General features: G+C 44.8%; 1 protein-coding gene across 1 annotated transcript in view; it reads left to right on the top strand.

Annotated features, from left to right (window-relative positions):
- HSPG2 (heparan sulfate proteoglycan 2) overlaps positions 1 to 16,546 on the top strand; it is a 428,317-nt gene that overhangs the window by 243,491 nt on the left and 168,280 nt on the right. The window contains 9 exon segments of the mRNA XM_030222172.1: positions 1,352 to 1,531; positions 5,060 to 5,178; positions 5,334 to 5,445; positions 6,503 to 6,616; positions 8,098 to 8,219; positions 11,508 to 11,594; positions 13,685 to 13,734; positions 15,428 to 15,513; positions 15,943 to 16,083. Of these exon segments, the coding sequence (XP_030078032.1) occupies positions 1,352 to 1,531; positions 5,060 to 5,178; positions 5,334 to 5,445; positions 6,503 to 6,616; positions 8,098 to 8,219; positions 11,508 to 11,594; positions 13,685 to 13,734; positions 15,428 to 15,513; positions 15,943 to 16,083 (1,011 nt within the window).

The following is a 16,546-nucleotide window of genomic DNA, read 5'->3' as shown; positions in this document are numbered from 1 at the left end:
CCCTCCCCTCCTCTCCATGTCCAGTGATCTCTTCTCTCCCCTGCCCTCCCCTCCTCTCCTCTCCATGTCCAGCGATCTCTTCTCTTCCCCTGCCCTCCCCTTCTCTCCTGTCCATGTCCAGCGATCTGTTCTCTCCCCCTGCCCTCCCCTCCTCTCCTCTCCATGTCCAGTGATCTCTTCTCTCCCCCTGCCCTCCCTTCCTCTTCTCTCCATGTCCAGCGATCTCTTCTCTCCCCTGCCCTCCCCTCCTCTCCTCTCCATATCCAGTGATCTATTCTCTCCCCTTGCCTTCCTCTTCTCTCTATGTCCAGCGATCTCTTCTCTCCCCCTGCCCTCCCCTCCTCTCCTCTCCATGTCCAGCGATCTCTTCTCTCCCCCTGCCCTCCCCTCCTCTCCTCTCCATGTCCAGTGATCTCTTCTCTCCCTCTGCCCTCCCCTCCTCTCCTCTCCATGTCCAGTGATCTCTTCTCTCCCCCTGTCCTCCCCTCCTCTCCATGTCCAGTGATCTTTTTTCTCCCCCTGCCCTCCCCTCCTCTCCTCTTCATGTCCAGCGATCTCTTCTCTCCCCCTGCCCTCCCCTCCTCTCCTCTCCATGTCCAGCGATCTCTTCTCTCCCCCTGCCCTCCCCATCCTCTTCTCTCCATGTCCAGCGATCTCTTCTCTCCCCCTGCCCTCCCCTCCTCCTCTCCATGTCCAGCGATCTCTTCTCTCCCCCTGCCCTCACCTCCTCTCCTCTCCATGTCCAGCAATCTCTTCTCTCCCCCTGCCCTCCCCTCCTCTCCTCTCCATGTCCATCGATCTCTTCTCTCCCCTCCCTCCTCTTCTCTCCATGTCCAGCAATCTCTTCTCTCCCCCTGCCCTCCCCTCCTCTCCATGTCCATCGATCTCTTCTCTCCCCCTCCCCTCCCCTCCCCTCCTCTCTTCTCCATGTCCAGTAATTTTTTGCCTCTTGCAGTTTTACCCCTATTGAGACACTGAACTGTTTTGTTGTTAACCACTTTGGTGGGTTTTCCACTTGAAAGGTGGAAATAAAGATATTTAAATATACTTTTTATGTATTTTTAGCAAATTTTTGTGCTCTTATGTAAATTAATTGGTGTGTATAGGTTAAGGATCATTTTTTGGAAGATTTAATACAATTTCTTTTTTTTTTTCCTATAAACCTTTTTTGTTTTAATATGTTTGGTTTTATAGAATAAGTTCATTGCCCTCTTTTCCTGTCTTGGTTATATGTGTTTCCGTATCTAAATTAAGACCCAGGCCGCTTCCTCTTGTCTGTACTATTTCTTTATGGATCTGTCCCAAGAATTCATGTGTTCAGATAGTTTAAATCTTTTGCATTTGGTTGTAGGTAACATCTTACGGTGGAGAGCTGCGTTATACCATCGTCTACACTACCCCGCCGGGGTCTCGGCCTCTCTATGGCCAGCCAGATGTGATTCTGCAGGGGAATGGCATCTTCCTGGAACATTTTGCCGACTCCAGCTCTATCCCGGGGGTCCCTTTTACCATCACTGTCCTATTCAGAGAGGTACAGTAAACATCCTCTTATCATGATATGAAATGGAACACTGGATGATGCCGGAATTTATCCTGGTTCTTGTTGTCTTATAATAACCTGATTTCAAAGCAGGTTTAGAGTCTCCAGTGACCTCAAATTTATTGATCTTAATATCAGGTTGGACTGGATGCACTTTAGACTTCATTATCTGGAGTCAGTTTTCATGATTGTTGTTTATATCATAGTAACATAGTAAATGACAGCAGATAAAGACCTGAGCGGTCCATCCAGTCTGCCCAACAAGATAAACTCGTATGTGCTACTTTATATGTATACCTGACCTTGATTTGTCCTTGCCATTTTCAGGACACAGACCATAGAAGTCTGCCCAGCACTAGCTTTGCTTCCCAATTAACGGTGTTGCCTCCCAATCTCTGCTAAGCTTCTATGCATCCATTCCTTTTGAACAGGATTCCTTTGTGCTTATCCCACGCATTTTTGAATTCTGTTACCGTTTTCATCTCTACCACATCCAGCAGGAGGGCATTCCATGTATCCACCACCCTCTCCATGAAAAAATACTTCCTGACATTTTTCCTGAGTCTGCCCCCCCCTTCAGGAAAAATGTAAGGAAGTATTTTTTCAAGGAGAGGGTGGTGGATAGTTGGAATGCCCTCCCGCGGGAGGTGGTGGAGATGAAAACGGATATCGAAATTCAAAAATGTGTGGGATAAACACGAAGGAATCCTGTTCAGAAGGAATGGATCCACAGAATTTATTTACTTCAGCATTTACCGTGGAAAGGGAAAAGGGGGATGGGGTTTGATATTCCACCTTTCTTTGGTTACAATCAAAGTGATTTACATATCATATACAGGTATACAAGGAACTGCAGTGGGAATCAAACCCAGTTTTCCAGGATCAAAGCCTGCTACACTAACCACTAGGCTACTTTTCCACTCTTATGATCAGGACAGATTACACATTAACTTACACAGCATAAAATGCCTAAAATACACAAGAACAAAACTATAAAAATACAAAAAAATACAAGCAATTTTTGAACATGGCAGATCCAAGTAATTCAACCCACTGGGAATAAAAGTTTTACTTTTCCATCTAAACTGCATAAAAATCATGAAACATTCTAAGAGATGATATAATCTGTTCCACATTAATGGGATAGAGTGAGAAAAATCACAAGCTCTGGCCGTTACTAACCGAAACACATTTACTGAAGGAAGCGCTAATAACTACGACTACAAATCATTTCTATAGCGCTACCAGTCGTACGCAGCGCTTCACAATTACTGCACTTCTATGGGCGTGAAGAATGTGCTGGTGTGTAAAGATTCAATTTCTCATGCATATATTCTGGGGCCCATGCCATGGTAAATCTTAAAAAACCAGAACTAACATCTTAAAATAAACCCACTTTATAATAAGTAACCAATGTAAAGGTTTCAGAATTGGAGCAATACGATCCCTTGGTCCCAAAATCTTTGCCACATCGTTTTATACTCCTTGCAACCTCCTCAAACCTTTTGCTACTAACCTTGGGTGCAAGGCATTGCAGTAGCCCAACTGAGAAATAACGAATTCATATAATAACTGGGCAAGGTCTTTTGGTTAATATAAGAATGGATTTTCCACAGCTGTTGCAGATAAACATGGCCTCTCAAAGTCTGAGGAGCAGAATCCAGCTCCGCATCTAAACCCTGAACATGATCCTTTGCCACAGTTAAAACTCCCTTCCAGTTTAGCGTTGAATGAGGAGCCAACCAACCGTCAAAGGGTTCGTTCACTGTCAGTCTGTCCCCCTTCCCCAATCAGGGAGCCATTTGATTGATCAGAGGGTCGTTTTAATTGAGTGTTTTTGGAAGTTGGTAATGGTCTTGTCAAATCAGTTTAGAACAGGGGTGCTCCATCCAATCCTCAGGACACACCTAGTCAGCCAGGTTTTCAGGATACCCACAATGAATATGCACCACATAGATCTGCATACCCTACTTGCATGCTATGCAAATTTATCTCATGCATATTCATTGTGGATATTCTGAAAACCTGACTGGCTAGGTGTGTCCCGAGGAGTGGGTTGAGAACCCTTGGTTTAGAAGTATTTGGGCCAATATTTATTTATTTATTTAACACATTTATACCCCACATTTTCCCACCAATAGTAGGCTCAATGTGGCTTATACAAAACCTTAGGGGGAACTACTGTTCAATAAAATACAATAAAACGTATAGGTATCGTATAAAACAACAGAGATAATGAGAGTAAGAAAAGATAATGTCCATGGATTAGGTTGAGACAGAGGAGTAAGCCTTCTTGAACAGGGTGGTCTTCAATAATTTCCTGAAATTTAGATGGTTCTGAATTGATTTTAAGAATTTAGGTAGAGAAACTGGAAGCGTAGGTAGACTTGCATTTAAGACCGTTGCAATCTGGATAATGTAAATTTAAGTAAGAACGGGAAAAACTGGAACTGTTTCTGGGTAGTAGGTCAATTAGATTTAGCATATAACCAGGGACTTCACCATAAATAATCCTGTGAATCAAGGTACAGATCTTAAAGGCTTATACGTTCCTTGATAGGGAGCCAATGTAGTTCTTTACGAAGGGGTTTGGCAGATTCGAATTTAGGTTTGCCATAGATCAGATCATAGATTGAAAGGGATTTATGTGTTTAGTATTCACCACTAAGGGGAGGATTCTATTTATCGTGCCTAAACATATTCTATTATTATTATTACATATGTATCCCGCGCTTTCCCACTCAAAGCAGGTTCAATGCGGTTTACACAGTAAAAGGAATACAGAATATTGTTAGAGAGGGTAAAAGTTAAGTATACCAGAATAATAGACGAGATGAGTGGGTAGAAAAAGGCAATGGAGAGGGGAGTAAGGTGGGAGATGAAGTCTGGGTCAATGTCATTATCGTGGGGGTATGTGTTAGGTAGATAGTTCATAAGATTAATCTGGATCGTTTAGATAGGCTTGCTTGAATAAATGGGTTTTTAGGATGGGTAGTCGGCCCCGCCACACACAAAAGCAACGCTGCAAACGTAGCCTCCAACTGCATGGCCACATCCACGCTATAAATTATAATTATATTCTATAAACGGTGTATAGATTTAGGCACGGAATATAGAATATACTCAGTTGATATCCCAGTGCCTAAAAGTACGCGCGTCCATATACACCAATGAAAACACGGTGTAAATCTCGGCACGTAGATTTACACGCACTGGACCATAATCTATAACTACGCGTGTAAATTTTGGAACGCAGGTGCCCTTGCTTGGCGATAAGGTAAAAGCTGACTTTATATGGTTGGGGACAGTTTTAAGTAGTGTTAAGATCAATAATAATAACATCGTGGTTGGATGATGGCTTTGAAGCCTGCCAGCTTGTCGTCTTTTAGGTTTGAAAGCTTTTACAAATGGAATTTGGCCATAAAATGGAGAATTGGCAATACAGTACAGTCAACATGTTGATTTGGGAGGCCTCCAGTCTTGTGTTTAATTTCCATTCTCTTGTTTCTCTTCTGCTAGCATTCCTGGCGCCGTGCTGACGGGCGAGAAGCCACCAGAGAGCATCTGTTGATGACCCTGGCAGATATCAACCTCTTCATGATTCGTGCTTCTTACTCAGAGAGGATGACAGAGAGCAGGTAATGAAAAAAGGCTAGACCCCTGCAGAAACACCTCCCCCTCCTCCCTTTACACCTGTCACCCCTTTCTTTTCTCTGGGACTCTTCAAAACTCGCGGTGCTGCTTTCCTTGACTTGTTCTAGACCTTGGATAATTTCCAAATTTGTCTTCCCAGGATCTTAAATATTAATATGGATGTAGCAGTCCCGCATGCCACAGGACTGGAACGAGCACTGGAGGTGGAGCACTGTGTGTGTCCAGAAGGCTACCGCGGTCCATCTTGTCAGGTAAGCTTCAGCATTTCTCTCTCTGTCTGTGGTGTGTGGTAGTTAAAACTGTGTTCTATATGTTTTTTTTCTTTGTCTTGTTTATCTAAAAAGAAGTGATAGTAGATGAAGTCAGATAAAGACCAGTATGGTCCATCCAGTCTGGCCAACAAGATAAACTCATTACAAAACTTCCATTGGTATGTCTTGATGAACAGCACCTTAAAGCGTCAAACCCTACACAATCGATGCATTTCACACAATGGCGTCTTCAGGGGTTTAACTTCTTTAATCAAACAGGCTGCTTCCACAGGATTGACCTCCCACAGGAGTCCCAGAATAATGTCTATTCACCTACCCGTGGTAGCCAAGTTTGAATTGAAGTTCTTGCCATTTAAAATGGGCATTTTTTGGACTTTTTACACGTTCGTAAACATCCATTTTTGAAATCAAACTCTTAAATTGGAAGCTGTCTAAGGGGCTGTTTTACTACTACTACTTATCATTTCTATAGCACTACTAGATGTACGCAGCACTGTACACTTGAATATGAAGAGACAGTCCCTGCTCGACAGAGCTTACAATCTAATTAGGACAGACAAACAGGACAAACAAGAGATAAGGGAATATTAAAGTAAAGCTTAGTATGTGCTAAATGCTGAGAAGCCCATAGACAGATAAAAAATGGACTTCTTAGCTTTGAGTGAGCAGTAATTCCGTTACTGCGCACCATGCCTTAGTTAAAGAGCCGCTAAGGAAGGGATTTGTACAACACCCTGAATTAGGATAACGCCTGTACACCTGCCATTCTGGAAGTGGTACCAACCATTAGGTTCATTTTATAAGGGGGACGATTCATACTTTAAGCAGTAAAATATATGCCCACTTTGCTGTGTATTAGTCACGTGGGCTTCTTATAAACTACCGACCGGCAAGGTGCACAGTTATTGGCCTTCCACTTTATAAACGCTAATAATGCGCAATTTGCATATAACGCTATATAATGATTTTAAAATGAAGACAGACTCTTTAAGCTCTGGACTTTCCAAGGCTAACTTGTTTCTTCTGTTCCCTGCAGGAATGTGATGTGGGTTACACTCGCTCCACCTCTGGGCTCTACCTGGGCACCTGTGCGCGTTGTGAATGTGGTGGGCATTCTGTGGAGTGTGATGAGGAGACTGGAGACTGCCTGGTGAGTGATCAGCTGCATCCTGGTGTGGAGGAGGAGCAGTGGCGTAGCTAGGTGGGGCCACAGGGGGCCTGGGCCCCCCAAATTTACTCTGGTTGGCTGGCGGGGGTCCCAAACCACCACCAGCGCTGGTCTGTGGTACCGCCGAATTGCCCTGCTCTCTCTTCCCCTCATGTCAGGCACGCTCTTTTTAGTGAAATTGAGCATGCTCAGTTTCACTAAAAGGAGCGTGCCGGACAGGAGGGGAAGAGAGAGCAGGGCAGGCAATGCAGCGGTGCTGGAAACCAGCACTGGACAAAGTCTTCAGCTGGCCGGGGTTTAGGGACCCCTGCCAGCCAAGGTATTTGTGGCGGTGGTGCTTCAGCTGGTGGGAGTTGGGGACCCCCGCTAGCCAAGATGTACAGCGGCGGCAGTGGGTGGCGGAGGGGGGGGCAGCATGACAGCGGAGGGCGGGTGGCGGTGGAGTGGCGTTTGGGCGGCGACCAAAATGTGCCCCCCCCCACCTCGAGGTCTGGCTATGCCCCTGAAAGAGGGCTGCTCTTCTAATTCTAGCCCAAACTGTTGGACATAGAGTGAAGGGCCTAGAAAGGTCTGGCTTTGGGCTGAGCCTCTTATGTCACTGATACAGTGCTGGATCTAAATGCCCCGGTGCCAACAGAGTAACAATATGATTGACTTAGATTCTTTTGACAAACTTCAAGATTTGAAATAGTAAACACCCATTATTTGGACAATCCCTTTCCAGCAGACAAGTACTTAAGACAAGTAGAAGGAACGTCTCTCAGTTATTGTTATATAACGTGTCCTCGTTCCTTTTCTGCCATCATGTTGGTTTGTAGCTTATGTGTTAGGAAGAACCTCCGAAAATGGTAAAGATTAAACTTAACCTCGTTCCCGTCCCTCTTCTCTGGAGCTGAATGTTTTCAGAAACCCTGTGTCTTGTTCTTTCATAGTGTATCTGACTGTGAGTCTCGTGGTAGGTAGCAGTATTTTAGGGTCCTTAGGAAGGACCTGTTTCTAGTAGACCCCATTTAGGGATTGAGTGATGGCATCTCTGCGGACTTGGTCTTAAATCACCACCCAGAAAGTGTCCCTGTAGTAGATGAGGCAGGCTGAGTGCATTTCTCAGGGGCAGCAGACGGATCTTGTTTTTAAGATATCCACAATGAGAGTTCAGCGATTCTGACGTGAATTTTAGAGAGAGCCAGAGGTTGGTGTCATCTGCGTATTTATGTCTGTGGCTTGTGCCACTATCATATGACAGTTTGGGTTAAGCTTGGTGTCTTAGAGTGGGTGACAGCAGGTAAAGTCCATGTGGCCTATCCAGCCTGCCCAGTAGGGTAGTTAGGGTTTCACCTGCTGTGCAGTGGGGGGGGGTTACTTTCTTCATGTTTTTTTGTATTTTGGGGGGGAAGTAGGGGGGGACTTGTCATTAAGGGGTCAGGGAAACGGTATAGAGATTGTGATGTCTTTTCTGCTTGTAGAATTGCCAGCATAACACAGAGGGCTCCAGATGTGAACGCTGCAAATCTGGGTACTACGGTGATGCCAGAAGAGGGACCTTTGCCGACTGTCATCCCTGCCCCTGCCAAGGACCTTCCGGCCAGTATGTGACACGCATAGTCTTATGGTGAAAGTGGAGTGTGTATTGGGGGAAATGCATGTGTGGTAACTGGACCCTGTGATGCTAAAATGCAACTCTGTATCTTGCAGTTGGTTATTGATCTGCTAAGACTGTGGATTTCTTCCCCCTTGCAGCTTGCAAAAATACTTCCTAGTTCTGTGAAGCACAATGCTTAGCACTGGGTTTGACTCAGTGTGTTTTTTCTAGCAAAAAAAGGTGCCGGTACTCAAATGCCAGGTTACCCTTCAGGGATGAGATGATCACTGAGGGACCCACCCCATAATAGCCAGGCCCCCTGCAAGCAGTCACAGAATCTATGACAAGGCAGAATTGGTGTGTAGAGCCTGAGCTCGTTCACTAAAACTTGAGGTCCATGGGTCAATTTTACCAGACAATGGAAAAGGTGCCGGTACTCAGTACCCCCAAGTACCCCCTCAAAAAAAAACCCTGGTTTGACTCCACCTTTTATTTTTCAAAGTCAGAAAGCTTCTATGCTCCTAAATAGGTCACATTTGTCAAAGCTAATAATACACAGAAAAGTGGGAATGGAGGAAGGCTAGACAAACCTCAGGGACAACGGAGTTAAAAGTTTATTGCTAAAATGTATATAAAAACACTACAAAGCAGGGGCGTAGCTATGTGGGGCCACGGGGGCATGGGCCCCCACAGATTACGCCCTAGCCCCCTCTACATTTGACCCTCCACCGCCACATCAGGTACCTTGTTTTTTTTTTTTTTTTTGTTACATTTGTACCCCGCGCTTTCCCACTCATGGCAGGCTCAATGCGGCTTACATGGGGCAATGGAGGGTTAAGTGACTTGCCCAGAGTCACAAGGAGCTGCCTGTGCCTGAAATGGGAATTGTACTCAGTTCCCCAGGACCAAAGTCCACCACCCTAACCACTACGCCACTCCTCCACTCCGCTGGCGGGGGTCCCCAATCCCTGCTAGCCGAAAAGTCTTCTTCAGCGCTGGTCGACTCTGGCGCCCTCATTTTGTGATCATCTGTTTCTGACGCCTTACATCCTGCACGGGGCTACATGCACGGTGCAGGATGTAAGGCATCAGAACAGATGATCACACCACGAAGGCGCCAGAGTCGACCGGCGCTGAAGAAGACTCGTCGGCTGGCGGGGATTGGGGACCCCCACCAGCAAACAAGGTACCTGATGAGGTGGGGGGGAGGGGTTGGTGGCCGGGGGAGGTGGCTAAACAGTGCCCCCCACCTCGGGCCCTGGCCCCCCCTCCCGCCAAGGTCTGGCTACGCCCCTGCTACAAAGTAACATAAAATCAGTGCTAAAAAATTCAGTGTGTATAGAACATCACACAAATCTAAACAGCATGCAATGCATGTAATGTCAGTGCTCAAGACACAACACAGCACCATGTTTCGGCATGTAATGTGTCTGCCTTGGGAGTCTTTCTTTGTGGTAGTGAAATACTTGGAGTCCATCATCTTTGGTGCCTGGTGCTGCTCTCTGGAATCTCACCAGTCCCACTGCTTTCCTTCTCCGATACCCAGTCCCCTTTGACACAACCTCTCCCATGAATACGTTCTGTCTTGCTGGAAACAGGAAGTTGCGTAAGGGGGTGGGGCACGGCACTTCCGCTGGAGAATAGAAAAAGTTACGTTACACATCAGGAGAAGAGAGCTGCATGGGAATGTGTGTACGAGCCTCTCCATGATCAACTACCGACCCACTACCACAAAGAAAGGCTCCTGAGGCAGGCACAATACACGCCGAAACATGGTGCCGTGTCGAGTCTTGAGCACTGATATTTCATGCTTATGCTTCTCTCCTCTCCAACAGCTCCAGAACAGCCGTAAAATTTGCTCATTAAATTATGGCTGCTCTTAAGCTGTGCATCCCAACGGAAAACCCCTTTGTGCATTATTAGTTACATGATCGCTTGCTTTAGACTGGCTAGAACCAGTCTAAAGCAAACGTTAATAGCATGGTAAGCTTTGTGCATCTGGCTCTGACTCCCTAAGCCTACTCTCCACCCTCCCCCACAAGCACATCTGGTATTCACAGATTACATGCATGAGATACTTGCATTTAAATTGTTCTCATGCCTGTCCATGTGGATTTCTGGAAAGTAGATCTGTTTAATGTGCCTTGAATCAGGTTGGAGATCATAACGGAGCAAGCTGGAGGACGGGATGGATTAATTTCACTCTGCAGTACTGGATAAAATCAGCTGTCCTCATGCAGGGTAGCTAATAAGCGGCTGTGACTGGTAAAGATGTAGATACAGCATAATCGTATTGGGGTCAATATTCGAAGCGATTGAAGTGGCCAGAAATGGATGCTGACCGGTTCAATTGTTTGTTTGAGGCTACCAACTAATTTTCAGCGACACTTAACCGGGAAGGGCCTAAGTAAAAAAACTGTCTATTTTGGGGGGGTTCTGGAGTCGACATTTGGCCAGTTAAGGGCTGATATTCAGCACTTAACCAGTCAATGTAACCACATAAATAGGACCACATGAAAGTCAGTCTTATCTTTATGCAGTATTGAATATCGCCCTTAACAGGCTACTTGTTAGTCAGCTCCACAAAAACCAGATATTGAATGCCAAAGCCTGGAAGTGACCTGGCATTGAATTCCTGGGAATAACGCCAGCAGCGGTCTGCAAACTGTTCACTGCTGGCAGTTGAGTAATTACAAATAGCAAGAATAAGCACCAAGAGCCTTCAAAAAAGGGGACACGGTTCCTTTAATCGTATAGCTTGGACATCAATCTCCCATAAAATCTTCCACGGGCCGGGTTTCAGCGCACATTTGACCCCTGACGCAGACGCTGTGTGCTACACATTTGACCCCTGACGCAGGTGCTGTGCGCTACACATTTGACCCCTGACGCAGACGCTGTGCGCCACACATTTGACCCCTGACGCAGGTGCCGTGCGCCACAACACAGCCCGTGTCGGGTCACTTTATGGAAATTTTATGGAAGATTGATGTCCAAGCTATACGATTAAAGGAATCGTGTCCCCTTTTTTGAAGGCTGTTGGTGTTCTTTTTTGCTATTTGTATTTTGTTCAGTGCTTTGGACCTTCTCTGTGCTGCTGTAGTTGAGTAATTACCTCATTACGGAATTTTATTGTGTATAATTACTTATTTTACTGAATGGCCACTTACCCGATTTCCAACAATATCTTTTCTTTCTGGTTTCTCTGTCCTGGTCCTCTTGGTCACCTCCTTTCTGTCTCACTATCTCACTCACTTAAGCAGTGTAATACGGTAAACTTCGTTCTCTCTGTAGGTCCGGAGGAACCTGCTTCCTGGACACTGATGGGCAGCCAACTTGTGACTCTTGTGCTCCTGGTTACATGGGACGTCAGTGTGAAAGGTACAGTGTCGGCCTTGTCTGTGTCCTTTGACATAGATATTACAAACCATAAAATATACTGTATATAAATCTCTCCTCCTTCAGGGTGGTCGGGTAGTATTTCTGGGGCGCGTGGTCATTTCTCTGAACATAAGAGTAGCCATACTGGGTCAGACCGGTAGTTCATCTACCTAGTATCCTGTTTCCAACCGTGGCCAATCCAGGTCACAAGTACCTGGCAGAGACCCAAATCGTGACAACATTCCATGTAGAACCACAAAGAGTGGCAACATTCCATGTAGAAACCCAAAGAGTAGCAACATTCCATTTGGAACCACAAAGAGTGGCAACATTCCATGTAGAAACCCAAAGAGTAGCAACATTCCATTTGGAATCTCAAATAGTGGCAACATTCCATGTAGAACCCCAAAGAGTAGCAACATTCCATTTGGAATCTCAAATAGTGGCAACATTCCATGTAGAACCCCAAAGAGTAGCAACATTCCATTTGGAATCTCAAATAGTGGCAACATTCCATGTAGAACCCCAAAGAGTAGCAACATTCAATTCGGAATCTCAAATAGTGGCAACATTCCATGTAGAACCCCAAAGAGTAGCAATATTCCACTTGGAATCTCAAATAGTGGCAACATTCCATGCTACCAGTCCCAGGACAAGCAGTTGCTTCCCCATGTCTGTCTCTGTTTTCATTTCTGCTCTTGACTTTGGTAAAATGGGAGAAATTTGTAGGGAATGTGTTAAAAGAGTGGCAGGTATATAGGGTAAGGCGATTAGGACTCATACCGTGGACACTGGCTGCTTTCGTCATGCTGTTGATGTTCAAGCACAGCCTTTGTCAATTGCATTATTAACACCTCAATTCTATGATGTGGTGCCTCAGTTTAGGCCAATTTTTTATGGGACTAGGGCACCTAAGTTGCTATAGAATACTGACACAAAACCCGCATTGGCCCGCCAAAACTTAAGCACGACCCCTTACACTGTGACAATTTCAGGTGTAATGGTTGCACATAAGTGTGCCAAGTGACATGTATAACTCATAGTGTTCTATATGTTATGTGCATCACTCTGTGCCACACCCATGATCCATAAGAACATAAGTGTTGCCATTCTGGGACAGCTCAGTATCCTGTTTCCGACAGTGGCCAATCCAGGTTACAAGTACCTGGCAAGATCCCAGAACAGTACAATACATTTTCTGCTGCTTATCCTAGAAATAAGCAGTGGATTTCCCCACGTCCATATTACTAATGGCTTATGGACTTTTCTTTTAGGAAATAATCGAAACCTTTTTTTAAACCCTGCTAAGCTAACTGCTTTTACCACATTCTCTGGCAACGAATTCCAGAGTTTAATTACACATTGAGTGAAGAAATATTTCCATGACTTGTTTTAGATGTGCTACTTAGTCCACCCATAGTTAAGCCCACCTTGGAGTTGCTTAGCCATGACACGTCCTACTTTATAGAAAAGCGCATAGCGCACAACTGTCAATTAATTGTGCTTTTGGCGCATGTAAGTGACATATAGCTGTAAGCGCGTGCTTATGGAACTGCCCCGATAATGAGCATATGTTGATTTATATAGCACTCTGAATGCACAGCTCCTTGTGCGTAATTAACTTATCTCCAGTGTCCTCAGAGGTCACGATCTCAGTCTCATCACTGGGAGGTTTTGTGACCAGCAAGCGGTGGCTCAGGAAGTCATTCCAAGGCCTCCACATTTACAGATCCACTTTAACACTCTTGAGCTTTAGAGTGAGAAACAGGACCCTGAGGAGCTACAGCGTGGTTCCGAAATTTTTGGAAACCCTGATTTAACAAACCTGAATAACTGCCACTTGTTTGTTTAACACACTGTTGCCCAAAACCAAAATACAGGTGTAATCCAGGCCTCAGTGTCCCTGTCACTCTAGTAAAGGGGATCTATCTTTCTATGTTGAGTCTGTCTTTTTAATGTATAATGGTGTGTAGGGGTGTGAAACCTGTTGAAGGTTCTGGTAGAGCAGGTCTCGGTGGAGGAGGGAGGGGACTGCACGGCACATGCTATTTACTCTGTGCTCAAAAACATGTCCTTCTGTATTTTCTCAGGTGCGCTCCTGGCTATGTGGGGAATCCTTCCCATGGACAGCCCTGTAGAGGTGAGTTTTTTTGGATTTGGTTCTGTTCTTTATCAGGCAGTTAAAATCCTGGCTCTTTCTCTACCTGTTGAGTAGGGTGTAGGCTATGAAATGACCTTTGATGGGTGAGGATGGACAAAAGAGAAATGATTGGAAAAACGCTACTGATTGCTAAATAACCTGAGTATGATCAGTCCTAATACATCCCCAGAGAGGCCTGGTTTGCAGGATATCCAAGGCGCATATTCATAAGACAGTTTATGGTGTAATCAAATTTGCCTAATTCTAAAAAAGGTCTCAGTGGTTGCTTTGCTTTCTGTGGAATCAAGGTCTGTTGTGAGCGCCAGAGGACTGGATTTGGAAAATGCTGAGTGAGAGGAAGTGAGAACCTATCATGTAGGTGTTGGGTGGGAGGGTTCGTAAGCTTTTGTGCTTGACCTGTGTTTTTGCATAATGACATTGGACGTTGGGGGGGGGGGGTGGCAATTTTCAGACATTTCAATGAATAGGCATGTGAAAATTGTGCCCCCCCTCCCCTCCTCCAATTATCTGTAGGATAAAAAGAGTGAGGTAAAGTCAGGGTAGGTACAGTGTCCTTAGGCAGAAAGTATTCACGTTCCCCTGCCAGCCAGAATTTTCAAAGGGAAGCTCTCTGTGGGGTTTCCCTCATGAAAATTAGATTGAAGGTTCATGCAAACCTTGTGACCGTTTAAAAACTGTTTCCTTAATCATTAAAGACGTGTCCAAAGCATAGTTCTGTATATGTTTGTTCTGTGGTACTGTTACTATCGGTGTGTTCTGATATCTATAATTATGTAGTAGGAAATAGTGCCTGTACTAATCTCTGTTTGTGTCTACCTTCTCTGTATTCGTTCAGTGTATTGCCAGTACCTTTACAGGATTAAGGGGCCCTTTCACTAAGCCAGTTCAGAACTAAAATATAAATTAACACGTGCATCCAGTTTTTCCTACTGGAACGAAGCTTTGGAATGCATTACCACTTGATGTGAAAAAAAAATGAGCGACCTTATCAATTTTCGGAAATCACTGAAGACCTATCTCTTTAATAGAACATACCACAACGATCCATCATTTGAACTTTAGTACATTACTGCGTTAATTGTCATTTCATTTATGATCTCGATATACCTAATGCTTTATCCCAATATGTTACTCGCGTTCTTATGTAATTATTAACTGTATCATTACTCTGCTTTGGCGATGCCAGGGCGGAATATTGTAAGCCACATTGAGCCTGCAAATAGGTGGGAAAATGTGGGATACAAATGCAACAAACAAATTAAATAAATAAATAAATAAACTACCGTCCGGCTACCATGTGTCCCAGGTGGTAACTTCATTTTTTACACGCGTCCACTATCTGGGCAGTAATCAGCATTGTACGTGTGCTGATGATTGCCGCCTGGTTAACGTGCGAGACCTTACCGCTAAGTCAATGGGTGGCGGTAAGGTCTCAGGCCCAAAATGGACGTGCGCCAGTTTTAATTTTGCCGCCATTTTCATCAAAAAAAAGTCCCTTTTTGCAGGTGCACTGAAAAATGGACCTGTGCGCGTCCAATACACACGTCTACAACAGCGCAGGCCATTTTTCGGCACACCTTAATAAAAGGATCCGTAAGTCTGGCCTTAAAGCCTCAGTGGAAAAGGAAGAATGTCCTGGCACCTGACTTTTGTGGCATCTTTCTTTTATTAGCAGTGGACCAAGGCCCAGGTTGTACATGTGATGCTCGTGGAAGTCTTAGCAGCCAGTGTGATGCCAGGGGGATTTGCCAGTGCAAGGTAAAAGAAATGGCTTTACTGTGATTACTCAAACTGAAGATTGTGTGCTCTTTTCTTTTGAGTAGTTAACTTCTTATCAGTGTAGAAGTGCCTTACTTTTTTTAAATTTAAGTATCTCAAATACTGTATTTTGAAAAATGCTGTTCATTTTGAGGTGGCTGTCACGGGAGCTGTCCAGACAAATGGTGCTGAAGAGCAATAAAACATACTTTAGTGTAACCCCCAAGTTTAATGTTAATTCCTATTTATCTTGGGGGTTTTTTTTTTATGATTTTGGATGAGCTTTTATCCACAGCTCTGCCAGTGCACCTCCCTCCTGCCTGCTCTACAAATGAGATGTGTCCAGTAGTCATATTGGCATTATAGACATGTCACCATCTCAACTACACGCCTTCCCTTGACCCATTCACTTTCTTCTGCTGTTCTCAGCCACATGTTGAGGGTCCAGACTGCAGCAGCTGCCGAGCCCACCACTTCCACTTGAGCGCAGACAACCAGGAGGGCTGCCTGCCCTGCTTCTGCATGGGGGTCACCCAGCTATGTACCAGCACTTCCTATCACCGTGACCTGGTAAGAACTTGTTCTTAGTTTAAAGTCAGAAGGCACATTTGAGATGGGGGGGAGGGAGAGGGGAAGTGACTGGAACTATGTTATGTCACAGGGCGCCAAAAGACACCAGACCCCTGCAGTGTTCAATAGGGGTAACTGTAGTTCATGAGGGGAGGGATTTTTGTTCAGGTAGGAGGGGCTTATGTTTGTGTTAAATTTTTAAAAAGACTTTGCTTAGCGACACTACACCTTGCCATTTGTAATCGTTGCTATTTTGATGTTGTATTGCTTTGTAATGTGGGTAATATGTAATCTTTTCTTAATAAACCTTAGTAAAAGGACCCCTATAACACTTACCTACTATCTTATGTAATTGCACGTATGTATATGTAAGTGCCGCTTTCCTGCGCAGATCATATGCATAACTGCCTGCACCCAGTTGTAGAATTGCTATTCAACTTGTATTAAATAATTGTGGTGTGTA

This window comes from Microcaecilia unicolor, chromosome 13 (assembly GCF_901765095.1).
Source record: "Microcaecilia unicolor chromosome 13, aMicUni1.1, whole genome shotgun sequence".
Lineage (NCBI taxonomy): Eukaryota > Metazoa > Chordata > Amphibia > Gymnophiona > Siphonopidae > Microcaecilia > Microcaecilia unicolor.
The sequence above is the reverse complement of the archived record's forward strand: the minus strand, read 5'-3'. Positions and strand labels throughout refer to the sequence as shown.